This window comes from Eubalaena glacialis, chromosome 2 (genome assembly GCF_028564815.1).
Source record: "Eubalaena glacialis isolate mEubGla1 chromosome 2, mEubGla1.1.hap2.+ XY, whole genome shotgun sequence".
Classification (NCBI taxonomy): Eukaryota; Metazoa; Chordata; class Mammalia; order Artiodactyla; family Balaenidae; genus Eubalaena; species Eubalaena glacialis.
The window spans coordinates 100,963,901-100,986,491 of NC_083717.1; the positions used below are offsets into that span (position 1 = coordinate 100,963,901).

The 22,591-nt window shown below is 42.5% G+C and overlaps 1 protein-coding gene across 1 annotated transcript in view; it reads left to right on the forward strand.

Annotated features, from left to right (window-relative positions):
• ATP8B4 (ATPase phospholipid transporting 8B4 (putative)) overlaps positions 1-22,591 on the forward strand; it is a 207,829-nt gene that overhangs the window by 168,347 nt on the left and 16,891 nt on the right. The window contains exon 23 of the mRNA XM_061181446.1: positions 19,422-19,505. Within this exon, the coding sequence (XP_061037429.1) occupies positions 19,422-19,505 (84 nt within the window). The remainder of the gene's footprint in view (positions 1-19,421; positions 19,506-22,591) is intronic.

Sequence of the window (22,591 nt, forward strand, 5' to 3'; positions counted from 1 at the left end):
GTAAGCTTGATGCAGAGTTTTATTTCAGAATCTGAGAAACACTAATAAGAGAAGTTGAGGCATATCTGTTGGAAAGATGATCACTCACCCAACACACTGAATGTAAATGTTTTAAATCAGGGGAAGGAATTGCTACCCTGACCTCAAGGCTGTTTGACAGCAATTCATCAGCTAAAAAGTGATCCATAGATTACGCTGGTAGCAAGGAAGAAAAATTAGCAAATTTGTAAATTAGGATTCTATTTTTATATCTACTTTTAGACATTTTAAAGGTTACTTAACCCCATATCTTGGATATCAGGAAAGTTTTGACCCTGGGTATCAACTGTGAAATGTAAGACTTATAGCATTTAAATATATTTATGAATAAAAAATGGCATCAATATTTTAAACAACAGCAACAAAAGAAAAAGGTTGTCCTTGAGAATGAAATGGTAACCATAACTATCATTAGAGATTTCCTCAATTGTTCTTCCTTCCTCTTGTTTTAGTTACTGGTTTCAATGATATACATGGAGCTAATTTTTTCAATTATTTTATTCCAGAAAAATTGAGTATGAATTAAATCTTGGCATTTTATGTTATCTTAAATGTGCCAAGGGAGATTAGCAAGTCCTTTTTGTAATGAAAATAGGTTTTGTACATTTTCCCCTTTTTCTGAGAAGTTGAGATTTCCTAAAGGCACATCCATACCCATTTCTAATTTTCTCTTTTAAGAATAACATTCCCCAAACTAAAAGCAGATTCTGTTGATATTTTTGTTGGTATTTTTGGTAATATCTAGACAGTTGAAGTAAAGCAAAGTCTTGATTTTAGTTTCTCAGAAATAAAAGTTTTCTTAGCGCCACTTCAGAGAAGGCGCTGGGGTGAGGATATTTACCTGCTCACCGTCCCACCTTAGTCCAGCAAAGACAAGCATGGGAATGTGGCCTGTGCCCTCCTAGGCTGTTGGCTTTTCCTCCACGTGAGAATGCAGCAAGGCTATTTGCTAAGTGGTGTTTTTGGGAGATCCAGTTTTCATATTGTAAAAGTTTGGGGCTTTTGAAAGATCACAAAACACAGAAGAGATGCCTTAACCCTTATTTAGAGCTTTTAGGACGCAGAGGAGTAGTTAGTGGTTTGAATGGGCAGACGAACCAAGCTTGGATAGGCAAGTTTACTGCCAAAGTTGTCTTTGTTAAAACTATGAAGTTGAAATGAATGTTCAGTGACTTCTAATCTCTACATTTAGGTGATTTTCTGCTCTGCTTTCAGGATCTGATAAAACTGGTCAGAGTCAAATGTTAAGCAACTAGATTTTTAATCTTCTCAACAGTATTTTCAGTTTAAAAGAGAACAGCAAGGGAGAACAATGATTGCTCCAAAGACATGAGTATCTGATATAAACTCAGCTATAAGACACACCACCTGGCTGTAATTAGGTTTCTTAAATGTTTGATTTAATTGAGCATGTTTCTTTTCTGTGTTCTTTTCTTCTTTGTTTTATTATTTATTATTATTATTTTATTATTTACACTGAAAACTAGTTCATCGCACAATCTTCATTTGAATCCATTGTCAGTCCTAAACGGGCCTCTGTGTTCTTCCTGATGCTAGTGAGTTGATCTGGACCAGTGGTTCTCAAGCTTTAACGTGCATGGGAATCACCTGAAAGGCTTCTGAAGCACAGCTCCCCGGGCCCCACCTGACTTTCTGATTCAGTAGGTGTGAGGCAGAGCTCCCAAATTTGCATTTTTTTTTTTTTTTAATAAATTTATTTATTTATTTTCATTTTTTGCTGTGTTGGGTCTTCGTTTCTGTGCGAGGGCTTTCTCTAGTTGTGGCAAGTGGGGGCCACTCTTCATCGCGGTGCGCGGGCCTCTCACTATCGCGGCCTCTCTTGTTGCGGAGCACAAGCTCCAGATGCGCAGGCTCAGTAATTGTGGCTCACGGGCTTAGTTGCTCCGCGGCATGTGGGATCTTCCCAGACCAGGGCTCGAACCCGTGTCCCCTGCATTGGCAGGCAGATTCTCAACCACTGCACCACCAGGGAAGCCCCCAAATTTGCATTTTTAACAAGTTCCCTGTAGACGCTGATGTTGCAAGTGGGGTACCATACTTTGAAACCATGGGGCCGGCCAATATAGAAGAAAATCTGAAGGTATCCTTTTTGAACCCAGAGCCCAGAGTGAAATCCAATCTGCTGACTTCTCATTTTGTCCACTCTGGACTCTACTCACCTTTTCTGAGGCAGAGGGGCCAGTTAAGCAAACAGCTTTTCCCCCCAAAAGAATTGTTCCAGAGGGCTTAGAATCTTCTTATCAACCCTGCCAAAGCCATGGCCCCTGAGGCTTATACATGCACTAAGACAAGGTCAGGAGAAAAATGGGTATCTGTTTCAGGGGAGAGGATTTCTTTTCCCAATTCACCCAGTCTCTTATGATTTTATCTAGCTTAACCCTGAGCTTCTCAAGGAAAGGAAGCACATCTGAGTCATCCATACAGCCTATAGTCTTGAATGGCGCCTGGCATATAGAAGGCGTATAGTCATTTCAATGTTGTTGGTTGTTTCTAGAGTCCTTTCCTGTGCTTGCTTGAGGTAGATCCAGCAAGGAGAGTCCTTCCAACATGCGTCCAGTCACTCCTGCAGGTGCCACTTACTCTACCTGCACCAAGGGCCATCTCTACAGGCTTTGCATCTGGTCTGTGTAAATGTGTGCAGCCTGACCAGCACTGTGGGCTCAGTGTCTTAAGATCTTAGTGTGATTATGGCATTGATTCCAGAAAGTAGAAAGATGTCTTTTTTCAGTGGTGTTAATATGAATATATGATGGCTAATTGGACCACAAGTAATACATTTCTTATATATAGCTTCATTCTAGGAAAGACATAGAGTGAATTTTCCCTGGTTTATTTTGCTTTGCCTAGGTCTTTGCTGATTTAAATAAGCCAATAATCCTTTTTAAGGAGGGGAGGAGTCACCACGTAAGACCAATTGGGCTACTGAGTAGAAATCTCGGACTGCTACCCATTTTGCCCTAATTTTTATGATGATATGATCAAATTGAGACTTAGATTTATACTTACTGGACAGGATCCCTGAATCCTACTATTTAAGGCTTTCATTCATTCAGTGAATATTTACTAAGCCCTTGTATGTGTCAGACTGTGATGCCTGCTGGAACTTATATCTCAGGTACGGAAAGGGATGTCTAAGAGGTGCATTCTTCATGGACATGGCAAAATGTGATCTCACAAATTTTATTAGCTGTCCACATTGTGGAGAATTGAAGGTTTTATTTCCAGGATTTTCAGAAAAGTAGATAGGCTTGTCAGGAGAGTGGCAAGTAGTAATTTGTTATTGTCTGTTGGAGAAGAAAAGGCAGCAAGTCAATGACAGTGCCCGTGTAATGGCATAAATGTTTTGATATCATCTGCTAGGTGGAATCATGATATTGCTGACACCAACAAGTAGGGATAAAAGCAAATTGCAAGTATAGCTAATGCTTAGAGAGCACTTACTATGTGCCAGGCATTGTTTAAATGTTTTGACTGTATTAGCTCAATACTTATAATAACCATATGAAGTAGGTTTTTTAATTGTGGTCTATGTCAGTTTTTAAAAAATAATTTAAAAATATCTTTAATTGTGGTAAAAAACATAAACATAAAATTTACTGTCTTAACCATTTTTAAGTGTACAGTTCAGTAGTATTAAGTATATTCACGTTGTTGTACAGCAGATCTCCAGAATTTTTTCATCCTGTAAAACTGAAACTCTATATCCATTGAAAAACAGCTCCCCATTTCCCTCTCTCTCCAGCCTGTGGAGATCACCATTCTACTTTCTCTTTGTTTGAGCTTGGATAATTTAACATGACTTATGTTCTAGTTTACTGATTCTTTCTTCTACTTGGTTGAGTCTGTTGTTGATGCTCTTTATTGCTTTCTTCTCTCATTGTATTCTTCAGCTGTAAGATTTCTATTTGTTTGTTTTGATGATTTCTATTTCTTTGTGGAACTTCTCATTTTGTTTATGCATTGTTTTCTTAATTTTAGTTGCCCATGTATTCTTATAGTTCACTGAAATTCTTTAAGAGGATTATTCTGAATTCCTTGTCAGACAGTTCATAGATCTCCTGCACCTTGGGGTACTTGATGGGTCAGCTGGCAGCATCTGTGGGCAGTGGGGTTTGCTGTCAGGGTCTCTAGTTGGGTGAAGTCACTGCCTATGCTCTGAGGTCAGGGGGCTGCTGCTGGCTGGGCTCTGTGATTGCTCATGGTAGATGACATTTCAGGCTGTGCTTTCTGACCAGATGGTGCTCACGGCTGGATTCTTTGTTTATGCAGGGCCATAGGCAGAGCTTTAAGGTTGGATGGGACCTCAGGCTGTGCTCTGTGATAAGGTGGGACCAAAGGGTGTGTCCCAAAGTTGGACTGGGTCCCTGTCTGGGCTCCCGCATCACATGGGACCCACAGACTACGCTCCATGATTGGGTGGACTCACTGGCTGAGCTCCCTGACTGGGCTGGGCTATAGGCAGCATTAGCAATTGGGCAGTTCTGTATGCTGGGCTCTGCTTCAGGGTGGGGCTGTAGACTGGGTTTCTCGACTGGGTGGTACCATAGGCTGGGCTTTGAGGCTACCCAGGGTCACTGTTCTGACTCCCTGGTTATATGAGACCAGAGGCTATACTTAAGAGTTGGGTAGGCCTTCTGGCCTGGGGCTCTGTGTAAGCAGGGCTGTAGCATGGAGGGCTCCCTGGCTACCTGGGTTCACTGGCCAGGCTTCCTGGTTGGGTAGGACTGGGGGCTATACTCAGCAGGTTGTGAATTTTCTTCTCTGCCTAGGTGGGGCCACAGAACAGTCTCCACAGCAAATATAGCTTGTTGACTGGGTACCCATATCAGGCAGAATTGCCTGGACCAAACAAAGTCCCTGGCCAGAAGGGGCTACTGGCTCAGTTCTGCAGATGGGCAGAGCCCCTGGCTGGCATCTCTGCTTCAGTGCTGCTGAGTGCTGATTGCTGTAAGCCCTGTCCCCCCCTTATCTGTCTCTATCTGATCCACTTTGGGTTCTCTTTCTCCCCGTGGAGAAACCATAGGCCCAGAGGGGCCCTTTTGGTGCAGTGCTGTACTGGCCTGGGGGAGGGGTGACACAGTCAGGGTATAGTTGCTCCTCCTTCCCTTCTAATGTGATGCTTCTCAGTCTCTGTGATCCAACAGGGCACTTCAGCTTCAGCCCCCAGTTCTGGGATTTTCACAGTGGTGTCTTGTCTGTGGATAGTTGCTAGGTAGTCTTCTTGTGAGGGGGACTGAAGCTGGGAATGACCTATGCTGCCATCTTGATGACATCACTCCTGAAGTCTCTTTTTTTCCAGAGAGCATTTGTGTGGCATCTGCCAGTTCCCTGGGGATACTACCTACCTGAGATCTTTCTCTCTGTTCCAGGATTTTTTTGAATTTGGAATGTAAACTCTGGTGAATACCATTTGAGTGTCAAGTTTTCAGGAGAAATTTTTTTGTCTCTCCCTTTAGCTAGTTCCAAGGTTGACACAGGCAAGTTTCCTTGCAGTCCCTTTCTGCATAAAGATTTGTTTCTCCTTTACTCTCACACTAAAGATTCAGCCCTTTGCTGCCTTAGCATTATGAGAATGTTAGATTCCCCATTTGGTCTAATCTTGGCATCAATAATGGTGTTTCTTAGAATAAATAGTGTCTCGGAGTCAATGATATTTGGTATTATTACCCAAACTCATGTGGCATGGAACCTTGTTTTCCCCAAGCAACATGCATAAAGTCCTACAGAACTACATGGTACCATATAGAACCCACTTAGGGAAATTCTGGATTAGATGTCTCTGACAGTTTCAAAACTATTTATCCTAGTTTCAATGTTTTGAGGCAGTAAAATGTACAAAGGACAAAATGGTGCTAAGAATATTATTCCAAGAAGAACAGGCTATTTATGTTCCTCTCTTTCAAAAACTTCCATTTTCTTAATTAAATCTAGTCCAGGGATAAGTTAGTTCTGTTTTATATGCTAAAGGAATCAGGGGTGTGGGGGGAGGTTTACATTTAAACTTCTGTAAAATCTTTTTCACTATCCTCAAAGTTTTTTCCTTATTATAAACATGATTTTATGTGAATATATATTGAATTTTATATATCTGAGAACATACTCTTTGCTTTTTTCTTTTTAAAAAACCACATTTTGAGAAATCCCTCTTGTTTTACATTCTTCAAAAATGTTATTTTTCTTAATGGCATTCTGAAATATGAATTTATTACAAATTGTTTATTCTGATTTTATAAACATTACAATTTTTGTCATTTTAAATTGAATAGTTCATCCCTTGCTCATAGCCATGAGTCACACAACATTGTATTGCTAGTAGGAATGCTTGTTTACTGTCTTGGGAAGAGAAAACAAAATGATGAATAGGACAAGTTCCTACCCACCTGGAACTCATTTTCTCATTGGGAAATAAAGATATGCACAAATATGTCTGATAGAAGTACTGTATTTGAACTTAGTATGAGAGCATGGGGAAAAGGAGGAATGTGTGAGGATCTGGTGTGACTTCAGGGGCTCAATGAATCTCAAGTGAGTGTATGAACATTTTCAAAATTAAGCGGAGGTCTGGAGGCCTGCAGGTGTAGCTACCTGCAGGGGTGCAGGGGCTGGTTTGTGTAAAGGTGTGAGACTAGAGTAAAAGGAGGGAAAGCCTCCTGTCATACCTGAACACTTTCCAACTGACCTGCAGTTAGCTGAATTTAACCTCTTTTTAATTTCTAAAATTCCATTTAAAACCAACTCATTCAGAAATACCTTTAAAAAACTGCATGGCATTACTTATTGCATACAGCAAGAAGTATCTTCTAGAACAGATGTTATACCACTATAAAGATGGAAACGCTGGTCTCCCCCCACCCCACCCCCATGTGAGCGGGCTGGTGTGTTAGTAATACTGAGAACTGGCTGTGACAGCAACTCGGATATGGACTTGAGATTGGTCAGGATCATTGTCTCTTTTCCATTCCCTGTTTTTCACTAGAAACTCCTGATTAACAACAGGTTTAACTGAAAAATCTTTTGGCTTTTTTTCTTAGCCCTGTTTTTCTAAGGACAATATGCTGTAAATGAGGCAAGTGAAAAGAAAACAACATATTTGGGAGAAATGCTAGTCTACAGAGAATGAGAATTTTTGAATAGGGGACACTTTTGCAGTGACACTTTTTCCCCCATCGAAATCATTTAGCTGGCTTGGGCCTCCAAAGCCACATGTTGGGCGACAAGCCTTTCTTAGCTCCTAGAGCCCATTAGAAAGCTGCTTACTTCCAGTCTGTTAATGAAAGTCGGCCGTCTAAGGTCTTCCCACCGCTGCCATCCTTCTCCTAAATTGCTTCAGTGGAATTGAAAGCTCCACGGTGAAATGGAGCCAGTAGTAATAAAATCTCCAGGACCCGGCAGATTCAGTAACAGCAGGCATGTATTCAGAGGCCCTTGCTTGGCAGGCCTGATCTGCAGTCACTTCTCTGTCTAATCCCCACAGGAATGAGACTCACTCACATCCTCCAGCACAGAACCTATAGTCTCTGAATGCTCATTCATTTCAAAAGAATAGACTGAGTACCAGTTTGGGGCCAAGGGCTCTGCAGGCCTCCAGCGACACAAGAATGAACCAGAGGGATGCAGTTCCTGCCCTCAGGGAACTTAACAGTCTGGGAACGATTTTACTTTCATAAATGTGAAACTGATGTTGAATAACTCTGTAGTCACCTTTCGCTTATTTTTTCACCAAGACTTTTTTAAAATTAAATTTGCCATGGACGGGCCATATCTTAGGACCAACCCTGTCCAATCTCAGCATGATTCATAAGCACCTAAATATTTCTTCCCTGCGTCTCTCAACAGATTGCTTTGAAGTAATCTACTCTGCAGCCAAAAACACCTGACCAAATGTAAATAGATTGTTCTTTCATAGACACATTGTTGACTTTTAAAGCACCAGTTTAATTACTTAATGAAGTGACATGTGCTATTTCTTTCCTCCCTTGGCCTGTCTCGTGGGGCCTGGTGAATTTTTTCCAGTCTCTTATTCTCTCTGATGATAGCTCCGGTAGACTCCAGGCAGTGCCCCATCCTGGTAGGTGGGCTGAGGCAGGTGTGCAAGCCCATCCAGCTGTGGCGTGCTAGGCTCCAAGGGGCCGGTGGGTGGGACGATTCACTGCTCGTGAGATGGTGGCACTTAGGACATCTCAGATGGATGATGACGTGGTGCATGCTGGGTTGTGTTTGGTTTATGGACTTTCCTCTGCTTGACTTCAGTGCCTCACCTTTGTTGTGATTGCTTTAGGACCCATGGAGAAAGAATCTGCCTGGGAGGGACCAGACTCCTTTTGTTCCCTTTGCTGGGTAGGCTTTCCTGGGAGAAGTAGCTGGGACACAGAACAGAAAGTGTATGTCTTGTGGAAATCTAAAATCTTTGCTCTGGCAGGGAATGTCAGAGATATGAGTCTAGCCCCTCATTTTTTTTTTTTTTTTAATTATTATTTATTTATTTATTTATATATTTATTTTTGGCTGTGTTGGGTCTTCGTTTCTGTGCGAGGGCTTTCTCTAGTTGCGGCAAGCGGGGGCCACTCTTCATCGCGGTGCGCGGGCCTCTCACTATCGCGGCCTCTCTTGTTGCGGAGCACAGGCTCCAGACGCGCAGGCTCAGTAGTTGTGGCTCACGGGCCCAGTTGCTCCACGGCATGTGGGATCTTCCCAGACCAGGGCTCGAACCCGTGTCCCCTGCATTGGCAGGCAGATTCTCAACCACTGCGCCACCAGGGAAGCCCCTAGCCCCTCATTTTTATAGAGGAGGAACCTGAGTTCCCCAAGAGCTGACGATCAGTGGTAGACAAGGCTGAGACTAGAGCTCATCACGCCTTCTGACTTTTTCTTCAGTGGTCCTCCTGCTCCGCTTGATAAATGGCCACTGGAATTGTTATAGACTTGAGAGAATGGCGATATCTTTAAAAAAAAAACTGTATTCTCCTAACCCCTAATCAGGCAAATGTTTGCTTTATTTGGAATCTAAAGGAGAAACGTCCAGAAACAGTCAGTATGCTAGGACTATGGGGGAGAAAATGAACTCTCTTACTGAGAGAGAGCTTATGCGGTAGGGAGTATCTCCCACAGCTTAGATCCTCAGAAAGGCGGCAACTTCCTCCTGGAATCATCGGGAAGCTGGAGGCCACCTTCTGCCAGCAAACACTCCAACCAAACTGCCACTAAAAGACCATTTAAATATAATCTGCCCTGATGAGATTTCCAACCAGATTTCTGGACCAGAGGGGTTTGGATAAAGGTCAGATAAGTCTTAAAACTGAATCATGGATCCTTTCTAAGGACGTGCTTTATCTCAATCTGTTATCAAAGCCTGCATGATTTTCGTGGAATCCGCTGTGGATTTGTGTGCACTGTTTATACGTGTAATTTATTTTAAAAGTACCTTATGTCCTCAGGACTTTTAATAAACTATCCGCCACCAGAGATAGAGCCATAAGAACCCCTCAACCACCTGCCTCCCTCCCCCCCAAAAAATCCCACAACAAAAAAAAAAACCATTGGTTGAAGCCCTATTTAGGAAATTCACATTTGAAACTATGCAACTACTGGCACTGTGTACTTCTGATATTATCTAATGACAGTTTATCATTGTCAGTGAGATAGAGAGCTGTGCACTTTTTTTTTTTTTAATTCTGCTGTGATATGGAAACAATTATCTTGTCAAGGCCAGAAAAACATTAGTTCTGTCAAACAATATAAGAAAACTCATAATGAAAAGTTTGGAAAGTGACGTGAAAGAGTGTGACTAACCTCAAGGCTTGGATGACTTCATGGATTTGGTTACCTGTGAGCCCATGTCAACCAGGCTGGCAGTTCCCTTCCCCTCCCCTTCCAGATGTGCTCTGCGGAAAACCCTGGGAGGGGCGGGTGCTCAGGTCTGGGCCATTCCTCCTGGATCCTGCTGGTGGGTTTCTGCTAATTACACAAATCAGTAACAGATGTGCTGAGGCTAAGCACCTCATATTTATTCCACAATGTGTTTTCTTTAAATGACAAATTTTTTAAGGCCAAAAAGAAAAATATCATTATATAGTTTTCCTTTGCAACACAGAGCAGAAGGGGGAAATACATGTCATTTGAACAAGGAGCTAAGCCAATGGTCTCAGAAGAGAAAGCCCTTTGTAACTGTTTAAGATCCTTATTAAGGTTTATTTAAATGTGGTATTCTATAAATCATAGATTTTGTGTTCCCCAAGCTGTTAGATTATAATTTATAGCTGGAGTATTTTTACTCTATATAAAATGGTTGATAAGGTTGATAAATTGCTCCCACAGAGAAGGGAGCCAGGAGGAGCTTTCCTTAAATAGGAAAACAGTGAAGTTGGAAAAATGAACATTCCACTGTCTTTTTTCTGATCTGTGAAGAGACACTTTTAGCCTTCCAAACAGACTAGTGGCATGGCACAGGAGTATGGCTTTTCCCTCTTATTAAGAATATTGGAAATGGGTAACAGAAAATTTGGAAGTAGAGGTGGTATGGCTGCCCCTAGGAGAATGGGGGCCTCAGGACAAATATTTTTGTTCAGGACTCCTGTTTATACAAACAATTTGAGTCACCCAAAATCAGAATGTCAGCACTGGTCTGGTCTAGTCTCCGGCCAGAATGCTTCCCACGTGAGAGGCTACAGAGGAATCATCCCCCCTCCTTCCTTCACCCCACCCATATCTTTGGGGCATCTGATCAACCCACATGTGAGGGGAGGGGAGGGAGGGAGAGAGTGTTTGGGGGGGGTAGTGGAAATAGTAGAGGGCTTGAGCATGCGTGGAAGGGGAGAAACAGGGATGGGGTCCATGTGGGTCATGATGTGGCTAGTATGCCCCTCTCTTTTGGTCCTAGTCACCAGAGGGGGTCTTTAAACTTGTCTGAGTGTAGCTAAGGACTTAAAGGGGAAGTGGAGCATTTACTAGGATAACTATTTGAGTAGTTGGAGATCTCTTGCAAGGAGAGGAAGAAGCCTGTTGTAGAAGAAATACTGCTTGTGATTTTATTTTTTATGGAAGCCCCTAAAGCCTAAGCTGTGCTAAATCAATATACATAACTGGGAAAGGTGTCTTTTAAAAGTGAATGACTCAGTTTAACACATTTGAGGCAAAACTAGAGTTAGAGTAAACAGTGATTGATATAATTAAGTATTCACGAGGAAAATGATAATTATATCAAGGTATTTGGTTTTCTTTAAATCGTGCTCTAATTTTCTATTGATTTCATTAATATAGCAGTTTATTATGGATATAAATGTCTATGGTGAGTTGTAGCAATAAAGAATTGTATTTTCATAGAAAAGTATAATTTGTAGGAAAATATACCTTTTTATTTACCATTAAACATATCACTTGAAGCTTGAATCCTTGCATGCTCCTGCCTCCCTCCCTTCCTTGCATAATAAATGTATTCACTATCTGTTTGTCAGGTGCTGCTGTACTGACATTTACTCATTTCATTGCATACTCACAGCCCCCCTCAAATCCCCATTTTATAGCCAAGGAACCTAAAACTGAGAGAGATTGAATATTTTGCTCAGGGACACGCAGTTCTATCAGAATTCTGACTCCAATACCTTTACCCTTAAGATACCAGCTTCCTTCTGTTGAATACTTACCATCTGCCAGGCATTGAGTTAGGTTCCTGAGCTCCCACAGATGAATAAATTGTATAACCTGCTCTCAGTGATGCCAAAAACTTGGCCTCTGTGCACCAGTGCTGAATTGAATCTTGGAGACAGTTTTGGGTGACGTGAAAAGAATAGCTTTATTGCTTTGCCAGGCAAAGGGGGACACAGCAGGCTTCTGCCCTCAAAAACTGTGTGTCCCAACCCAGGAGGATTTGGTGAGGAGTTTTATAGCAAGGGTTCAAGGGTGGGGTTGCTGATAAGACTAGGGTGTGTTCAGGGCCTGCACTCCTTTAATCTGGTCTCAGGTAATCTCTTGATGAGTTTCTCTGGTTCCTTTAATCTGGCCTCAGGTGGTCCTCTCTGGAATGAAGAATGCTGACATCTTCCATCTGTTGGGGGTTTTAGTTCTGTAAAGAGCTCAAAGAGATTGTTATGTGTATCCCTTGAGGCAGAACCAGGACCTGCCCCAAGGCTGCGCTATTGTTTCTCCTTCCTTGTCTCTGCATCCCCTCCCTTCCCTGATTAGCAACTCTTCGAATCTTCCCTTTGGAACTCAGGGAAGGTCATGGAGGCTGGAGTCTGTTTCCTACAAACAAGAAATGGGGGACAAGGAAAGGCTTCCACACCCGGGAGCCCCACAGGGTCCTGCTTGGTTTCACCAAGAAGCTTGAAGTCTAGTGGGGAGGGCCTGGGAACCAGCATATAAATAATTGTAAGTCGACAGCTATGAAGCGGTGAGGTGTGGAGTGTCATGGGACTACCAAGGAGTGGCCTGGAACCCAGCCCTGGAGGATGGAATTGGGCAGCGCTCAGAAAGTCTTCCCAGAAGATCTGTCTCTGGGCTGACCCTTCAAGGATCAATCAGAGCGAAGCAGGTGAGGAGGGAAAGGATGGCCATCCCAACAGGGGGGACAATAGGAGGAAAGTGACAGAAGTGAAGAGTGCTTTGGGCTGCAGCACAAGCCATCTGGCATGGTTAAATCAGGGGGATCTGGGATTAATTTGATGTCGGGTGTTGGAGAGAGGGCGAGAGATCATATTTCTGACTTGGGCCCTGGGATGGATGTGGTGGTGTCAGAAACTGATATAGGGAACACAAGAAGGGAGCCTGGTTAAGGAACTGTGAGAATGAGTCCAGGCCTGGGCACACTGAGTTTGAGAAGCCTGTGGCACATCCTCAGGGGAGGGTCTAGTAGCAAGTTAAATGTCTAACATTTATAAAAAGTTGTAAAATAATTAATTCATCAAATATTTATAGAGCACCTACCATTGGCTAGATGATGCTCTAGACACAGGAGTTAGCGTTGTGCATAAGTCTCTGTTTCATGGAGATTATATTCTAGTGGGATGAAGACAGATAATAAAGAAGCAAATTAGTGAGCTAATTTCAGAATTGTTATTAAGAAAGAACTGGGTAATGTAGAAGTTCTCATTGAGAAGGTAACACTGGAACTGTGTCCTGAGTGTTTAGAGGGAAACTTTCATTTGAATACCCCGGGGTTAAAGTATTCCAGGCAGAGGGCATGGCAAGTGCGATTGTCCCTTGATGTAGGAATGAGCCTGGTAAGTTAGAGAAAGACAATCAGTGAAGCTGAAGCTCTGTGAGTGAGGGCGAGAGTACAGTGAAGCAAAGTTGAAGAGGCAGACAAGCATGGCTCAGGAAGAGCTTTACATCATGGTGCAGAGCCCGGATTTCATTCCAAGTAAAATGGAAGCCATTGGAAGGTTTCTAACTTGGGTAAGTGCTAATGTTACCATTTCAAATGACGAAAACCAGCATACAAAACTGTATTTATTGCACACTCTCAACTGTATAAAATGATGTGAGCAAAGAAGATTTTAAAGAAACTTGCCAAATGATACCACTGATCGAGAGGTGGTTTCATGCCATGGTCAGTGCTGTGAATGCTGAGTACCAGGGCTGGAACTTGGTCCTGACACTTGCTAGGCCAGCAGTTCTCAAACTCTATGATCTCAGGCCCCTATCTATCAATATTTATCATATCAGAAATTAAAATGGAGAAAAAATTTAAACATTTATTAATTTATTAAAAAATAATGAACCCATGACATGTTTACCTAAATGACATATTTTAATGAAAAAAATTACTGTACTCTCCAAAAAATAAGCTGTGAGAAGAGAGTCAATTTTTTTTTTTTAATGTTTCTTTAATTAATTTATTTATTTATATTTATTTTTGGCTGTGTTGGGTCCTCGTTTCTGTGCGAGAGCTTTCTCCAGTTGCGGCGAGCGGGGGCCACTCTTCATCACGGTGCGCGGGCCTCTCACTGTCGCGGCCTCTCTTGTTGCGGAGCACAGGCTCCAGACGCGCAGGCTCAGTAGTTGTGGCGTACGGGCTTAGTTGCTCCACGGCATGTGGGATCTTCCCAGACCAGGGCTCGAACCCGTGTCCCCTGCATTGGCAGGCAGATTCCCAACCACTGCGCCACCAGGGAAGCCCGAGAGTCAATTTTTATACTTAAGTTCTTACTACTTAGCACAATAGGAAACAGCTGGGTTCTCATATCTGCTTCTGCATTCAGTTGGTTGTGATATCACAAGTCATATACACTCATGTGAGAATGAGAGTGAAAAGGGCAAATAATCAACTTCTTAGCATCATTCTGAAAGTAGTTTTGCCATTGTGGACCCCTTAAAAGTTCCATACCCCACCTTAAAAATCTTTGTGTTCAGTGTGACGTTGGGCAGTCTCCTAACCTAATGGGTCTCAAACTAGTTTCCCCATCTGTAAACTGGGGGCTGTTGATAGCACCAACCTCACAGGATTGTTGTGATTACTTAATGAGTCAATATATGTTAAAATAATGCCTGGTACGTATGGTGTTCAGTACATATCAGCTAGTTTTCTTTTTGTTGTTGTGATTCTGTGTGGCAGCAAAAACTCTCTCAAGAAGTTGCAAAAACTCATTTAAACTTTATTCTCACTGATTTTCCTTCCTATCTTCTCTTGCTCCAGTTGTGAAATGAGGCTTCAAATCTGAATGCCAGCTTACAAATGCTACCGTCAAATAATTTCAGGTTTAATCAGTTACTCATAGTTTAGCTTGTCGTAATTTTCCAGATTCTTTCTTTCTTTCTTGTACCTAAAATCATCTCTTCTCAGTGAGTAGAAGTTAGATGGTGGATGAGGTGGAGGAAGAAGAAGAGATCTGACAGTACCAGGTTCTGCCTGACGCTATAAGACTTCAATTTAATTGCTTTCCCCCTCTTATATTTTCCATACTGCAATCATAAAATGAATAGAAATGAAAGTCAGAAGACGCCATCAGCTACTGCTTGAGGATTTGTGTCAGCTAGTGCTTTTTTTTTTTTTTTTTTTTTTTTGGATGGCGGTAAGTGAAATTCTCAATCTTGGCTTCACAGTGGAATCACCTGGGAAATTTTTAAAATTACCAATGTTTGGATCATCCCACCTCCAAAGATACTGATTTAATTGGCCTGGATGTGGCACGGGCATCAGGATTTTAAAAATCCTCCCAGTGCCCAAAGTCTCGCCAGGCTATGACTAAAAAATAAGGTCATGTTTTCCTGTTTTATTGTAAAATATAACAAATCTACCAAAAAAGTACATAATACATAAATGTCAGCTTAACAGATTGTAAAATGAACACGTCACCACGATCCAGGGCAAGAACCAGGACGTTGCCAAACCACAGAAGCTCCCTTGCCTTTTCTCAGTCACACCTCATTTTCCAACTCTCTGGAGTTAATCATTGCCCTGATATTTTATAATCACTTTGTTTTATAATCTTATCCTATGAGTATAAATCTCTAAACAACATAGAATAGACTGGCACATTTTTAAACTTTATTGAAATGGAATCATACTTTTTTGTCTGGCTTCTTTTGCTCAACATTGTATATATTTTTTGATTCATTTGTGGTTTTGGATATAGCTGTAGTTCCTTGCTTTTCATTATTCTGTAGAATTCTATGATATCAATATACTACAGTGTCTTTCTACATTCCACTCCTGATGGATGTTTCTGGTTTGGGACTGTTATAACCAGTTCTGGTATGAGCATTTTCATATGTCTCCTGGTACACGAAGGCAGACATTCTGAACATGTATCTCTAGGAATAGATTTGTTGGACACCTTTGCTCATCCGAAGGAAGAGAGAGAGGCTGAGCAAACAGGAGTCCAGAAGATAGGAGTTGGTGTCTGGGACTCTGGGACCCTGGAGGTTTGCACTGCTCTGAGCCATGTGCCCTGAGGATGTTGATGATCTACAGGAGGCAACTGTGAAGCTCAGGATCCTCTCTTTTAATCATTTCCTGAGACTAGAGGGATAAGGTTCAATGCCTGTCAAGGGTAGAGATCCTGTTGAAATACTCCCCACTCTGGACTGGGACCCAAGGGCAGCCTCCTGGCAATAGGGTCACAGGCAGGACAGCTGGGTGGTGCAGAAAACATCAGGCCTTCATCCCAACCTCAGCAGCTGATAGAAGGAGATAAACACAGTCTCTGAAGAAAGAAAACATCATCCTACACCTTGAAGTGGTTCTTAAATTCTTATCCTCTCCTTTATCTTGACAGGTATTCCCCACTAGTTAGTTGATTGAAGCTTTGATGAAGATCCTTTTTTTCCTTAGCTTTTTTTTGTTATCTTCAGTGGGGAGTTTGGTATGAATCAATTGTTACTGATGGCACATGCCCCTATCTTATATGCATACCATAAACCCAGGCTTGTTTCAGATACCTCTGCTAAAATATCTTGGGGTTTCCAGGGAGTGCTGACAAACTTTTCTGGTCTATTCTCATGGTTGCCTGATACTCCAGGCTATTGCCCTGCCCTTCTGTAGGTTCTCTCTTGCCACATTGAGTCTAAGATCCTCCGGGTGGCTGCTGCTGTCTGTACTACTTTGCTCCAAGCATAAACATAGGCTGTGGTATGCTAGAGCTGGCCCATATTGGTTCCTAAGAACTGATTGTTAAATTCTTAGGATTTATGTGAGCCAGTGGTTAAACACAGCTGTTATTAAAAATTAAATTATATAAACTTACAATTTAAATAAATTATATGCAACATGAAGTTCATGAATACTCAAAACTCATCCCTTTTAAATTAGCTTACCATATTTTGCTGATTTTGCCTTTGAGGTTATTTCTATCTGTTGGATCTGTGTGGTGGAAATACTATACAATGGCGTGCTATGGCACATCGCCTCTCAACTCAGTGATATGACTGCTTCAACAGTCACGGGAAAATATTTACACCATGGAAATTGGTCAGTGCTACAAATCAGGGCTTTTTCTTTCTTTTAAGAGCTAGTTGTTAAACACTTAGCGCATCTCTGGACATAGGCCCCCCTTTCAAATCCTCACAGCAGAGTCAGAGTCAAAGAACAGAGTTTAACAGGCCTCAAAGAATAACAACAGGGAATTACCATTCAGAGAACTTAAAAACTGGTTACTAGAATGGTTATTCTGAGTCACAGGCATAGGCCTCTTGCTGGTAGTTACTAATGTTGCTGTTTTGCCTAAATCCTGTCTCAGCTGTTTATTGGTGGTTGAATTCAACTTTCCTGCCTTGTCTTTTAGCCTCCCCTCAAAGAGAATGACATTGAGCAGGTCTTTCCTATGTCGATTCCAGGCCTCAACTCTCTGAGATACACAGAGAGTAAAATAATTTCCTTCCTTCCCTCATCTACCCCACTTCTCTTTTCTGTTCTCTTTTTTTTTTTTTTTTTTTTTGCCCTAAGAATGAACTCTCCTTGAGATGACTGACAGTGGGAATGTCCATGCTCTTTACTTCTTACCATGGGGCTAACCTTGCTCAGAATACAATAATCACCATTTTTTCATAGTGTCTGGTTTATTCAGTATTGAATAAAACCACCTGTGGTGCTTCAACAGAACAGTCCAGATTGAGATTTGGCCTTTGAACACTGGCCTCCACTTCCCCTTTCCTTGAACAAATATACACCCATCTCAAGAGTAAACAATAATGCTAAGACCTAGAGTAGTCCAAATCCAGATTTAGCAATAAAGACACCAAAATACTTTGTCATCAATATAATGTACATGTACAGGACATGATTTAAAGGATTGCCTTACCTGTATAACTATGTAGAACCTACCTTTAGTTTCTCTGTCTGGAACATTTGCACTTAAGATTCCTCATTGCTTTCAGAATTGCCCTAAGAAGAAAATATGCTTCAGAATATATTCAAAATCTAGCACTTCTCCCTGCTGATCACCTGATCCAGCCCCCTTCGTCTTTCATCTGGAGCACTGCAGTAGCCTCCTAATTGGTTTCCCAACTTCCACAATTGCCCCTCTTCAGTCTATTCTCAGCACAGCATCCAGAGTGCTCAGGTTAAAATACAAATCAGATCAGGATGTTTCTTTGCTCAAAATCCTCTAATGTCTTCTCATTTTACTTAGGGAACAAGCCATGGTTACCTCCATAGGATCCTCCTCTTTATTTCTTTGACATCATTATACTCCCTGTAGGTCACTCTGCTCCAGCCAGATGGACTGTCTTGCTGTCCTCTGAACATACCATGCTTTCTTGCCTCAGGGATTTTTCATGCACTCTACTTGCAGTATGAAATTTTCATGTCCCAGAAAGCTGCAAATTTTGGTTCTTTATTTCCTTCAGATTTTTTCTCAAATATTACTTCTTAGTGAGACCTTCTCCAATCACCTTATCACAGTTACAGCCCTCCTATATTTCCTATCCCTTTTCCACCCTAGTACTGATTACCATCTCACTCATTCACTCACCAACTATATATATATATATCTTCGTTATTGTATAAATTGTTTGTCTGTTTCCTGACACCATTACAATGCATATTTCATATGGAATTTTTATCTGATTGTATCATGTTCAAATACCATTGCCTAGAACCTGGTACTTGGCACATAGTGGTTTCTTAATAAATATTGAATGAATGAATGAATGTATGACAGAGTGGTAGAACAGACATTGGTTAGGATCTGGAGACCTAGGTTTTAATTTTTGCCTTTGCCTGTGATAAGCTCTGTAACACTTATTACATTCTGTTTCTATATCTCTAGGCACTTATTAGTACAATGGGGATATAATGACTGTTTCACATGCCTCATTGACTTTTAGTGAGGCTCATGCAGGGAAGTGCTCTCTATAGGTGTGAGGGGATATTTTTATTGTCTTACTTATTTATACCCACTGTAGTGAGCAGCTAGTTCCAGGTCTACCTTGGTTTAAACTTCTCCCAAGAAAAAGCTCTCCATTTGAACAGAGGGTGGGGCTGACAGGTTCATTTCTGTATCTCCCTCTGAAGATGTTAGCGGATCCTTGCTTATCGCTTAGATCAGGTAATTGGACTTATTATAAGCCATTAAAAACCTAAAGAATGAAATAACCCACCACAGGGGCCAGGGCCTTGTGTGTGTCCAGCATTCTTTTATGTGTTCTGCATGTATGATACCCTTTCATCCACCCCCACTGCAACTCTGCAAGTGAGAGTACGGCTTCATTTTAGAGATGAAGAAATTGAAGTTTAGAAAGATCTAGTACCCCACTAAAGCAGTGGAGCTGATAAGAGACAGAGCCTGGGGAGAACTCATGTCTGTCTGACTCTAACACCAAACTCCTGTCCAACTCAGGAAATTGAGATAGTCAGTCCAAGAGCCTAAAAGTGAATATTCTCACACCTATGGATGATATTTCTCACTGACGTGTTCATTTCTTTTCAGACTGTCTATGACCAGTGGTTCATTACCCTTTTTAACATTGTCTACACATCACTGCCTGTTTTAGCCATGGGGATTTTTGACCAGGTATGTGTTTATCTCTGCCTTTATAATGTATTTTGCTCTGTTGATGCCCTTTAGTTGCTTTTAGCTTCTAAGTAGAAGACACGAATCATAGAAAGAGTCCTAGGAATGCAGCTGTTTTAATAGGTATTGCATGGCTCAAAAACCCTTCCAGATCTCCCACCTCCCCCAAAAGATCCTCTGATCAGAGCTTGATTACTATCCTCTTAAAGATTCACACCCTACATTATTTCTCTAAAGGCTCTGAGACGTCCTGCAAGAAACAGTCTCTTTAATTTCATTGTAGCCCAGCATTTCCCAAACTCACAGAACTGCACGTTTACTTATTTATTTTTCACGTAGAACTGATCAATATGCCTCAGAACTAGTGCCTGTGGTTCACACACCAGGGAATACTGTATTAGCCTCTGAAAGTGCAGAGAACCGTGCAGTGATACATAGAAAATCATGGAGCTGGGTTGGAGTGCAGAGAGCTAGCATCTGTGGTGACACTGTCCAGCACAGCCCAGAACAGGAACTCCAGGCCAGAGGAACACCCTGCCTGTGGGAGAGGAGCCCCACAGCCATGGAGAGAGAAAGCGAGCAGTTTTCTTTGGTTTAGCTCCATGTGCTTGAGGGGAGAGAAGGGAGGGAATCATTTATAAAATGGTAGATCCTTGGCACACTCAGACCCTTGGAGGGTACTTCCTGGATGGGGACAAAGTCTGGCTGCCTATGGGGAAGTGAAAGGCTAGCCAGAGGAGCTTCCATGGCACAGAGTGTATTGTTTAAAAAATTTTTTTGAAGTATTTTTAAAGAGACCAGATTTTCTCCAGGCTGTTAGATCCATTTGCTAGGCCTCATTTTCTGGCCCAAAGCCATCTATTGCAAAATATAAATCTTCGCATTATGAGCTCACTCTACTCTCCCATTCCCATAGTCAGTTGTAAGCCTCACTTCTTGTATGTAAAAAGGGCAGTTTGTGAACAACATATTTTGTGAAATTCTACAAAAAGTAATGAACTCTTGAAGAGCTTAGATGTAAGGGATTAAGCTCATTCATTTCCAAGTGCCCATGTTTACAAGTGTTCCTTTCCTTGGTACTTTGTAGCTGCCCAGAATGTGGAGTAAAATATTAAAAATAAAGCATTTCTGGGAAAAGATGGTTATTGTACAATTTGAAAAAATATATAATAAGGGGAGAATTCAAGATGGTGTTATAGGAAGATCCTGAACTCACCTCTTCCTGTGGACACAGTGGGTCTACAGCTACAGAAGGAAAAATTTTCTCTTAAAAAACCCTAAAGGTTGGCTGAAGAAAACCACATGCAAGCCGGTTGGAGAGGCTGGCACACAATGTCACCATAAACCCCACCCCCACCCTCAGCATGACAATCCTCAACAGGGAGAAAACTCAAAACCTGAAGCTTCTCCCTTAGGAGTGAAGGGTGTGCACCCCACATTGGGCACCTTAACATTTAAGACCTGCACCTGCACCTGAGAGATGAACCTCCTAAAACCAATGAGGCTCATGTCCCAAGACCCACAAGACTGAAGCGATCTAAGAAATGGCTCTGAATGGGCCCGTGTGCTGAGACCCACTTGCTCCTTGGGCCCAGCTCAGAGGCAGCAGATCATGCCCAGTGATGGAGGCTCACCAGCTTATATTAAATCATCAGCCTGGGGGAAGGCATCTTATTTAACACACACATCTAGGAGCCCGCTGGGACACACTCCAGGGACAGAGACTGGGGGGTCGCCATCCTTGTACTCTCCCTTTGCCATACTCCAGAGCACCAGTATCTCCTGAAAGGGAGCTGTCACATGGGTCTGGTACCCCTATTTTTGTGGCTGCCGTCCAGGGGACACCTCTTGACTGCCCGGCTCTGGAGGCCAGGGGAACTTGCATTCCTGGTGCCATGGGACTGTAGTAATCGGCGTTACCCAGAAAGGAGCTCATATTCCTATCTGGTGTCCTGATTTTTACGGCTGCTGCCAGGGAACACTCCTACATCATCTGGCTCTGGTGGCCAGTGGGGCTTACACTCGTGGGTCTCACAGGATTGTAACCAGTGGAGAGAGAGTTCTTAAATATCTACCACCCCTCCCAGGGCAGAGCAAGAGGCAACAGACTCAGGAGCTCAGTCTTTCTGTGAAGGAGGCCTATTAGCTAATCATTATAGCTGAGGCCCGAGGGGCAGCCGTCTAATTAAACATGCATCTAGGGGCTGACTGTCATCCTTTCCAGAGACCTCAGAGGGCAGGCAGTATCTTCATGCTCTCCCTATGCCACCTGCTAGAGCTCCAGTGTCTCCTGGAGAGGGGCTTCACATGTGTCTGGTGCCCTGGTTCTTGTAGTTGCTGCCCAGGGGACACCACTTGATCACCTGGCTCTTGTGGCTGGGGGCTTGCGTTCCTGGGTCCCATGAAACAGTAGCAAATGAAGAGTTGGTTCTTGGCAGGCTGCCCCCAGGGCACTGCACAGACAGCAGACTGAGACACACTCCCAGTCTTTCTGGAAAAAGGACCTCTTTGTTTGTCCTGGAGCGTCATCCTGAGGGGCAGGCTTCAGGTTTGGCATACTCCTAGTGGCTTAGGAAGCTGCTCTCAAAGGAGTGTAAGCTGTGGATGCCATCTTGGTCTGCTCCCTCTGCCTTGCTCCAGCTTTCTGCTATCGCCCAGAAAAGAGCTTATGCATTAGTCTGGAGCACTGACTTTTGTGACTGCTGCATAGGGAACCTCCTAGATTGCCTGGTTCTCGTGGCCAACGAGGCTCATTCTTGCAGTCCCACAGGTATATATTTGCATGGTTTTAAAAACTGCTGCTTGAGGGTCTAGATTCCAATCAGCCTGAATCTAGGTGCTGTAATCTGACCCTGACACTGACATGTCTTGGTACATTCTCAACTACTGAGAGCTGTTAAAAATATAATAGGCTGTTTGAACAAGCATGAAGGTTTGAGAGACAACAAAGAGCTGGGGCAGGGTTGAACAACAAGGTTTATCTCCTACATGAGGCCACTCTTGGAGACAGGGAGAAGTGTTTGTTTTGTCAGCTGTATGAAAACAAACACAGAGAGTCAAAGGACAAACAGAGTTTAAAGGACAAA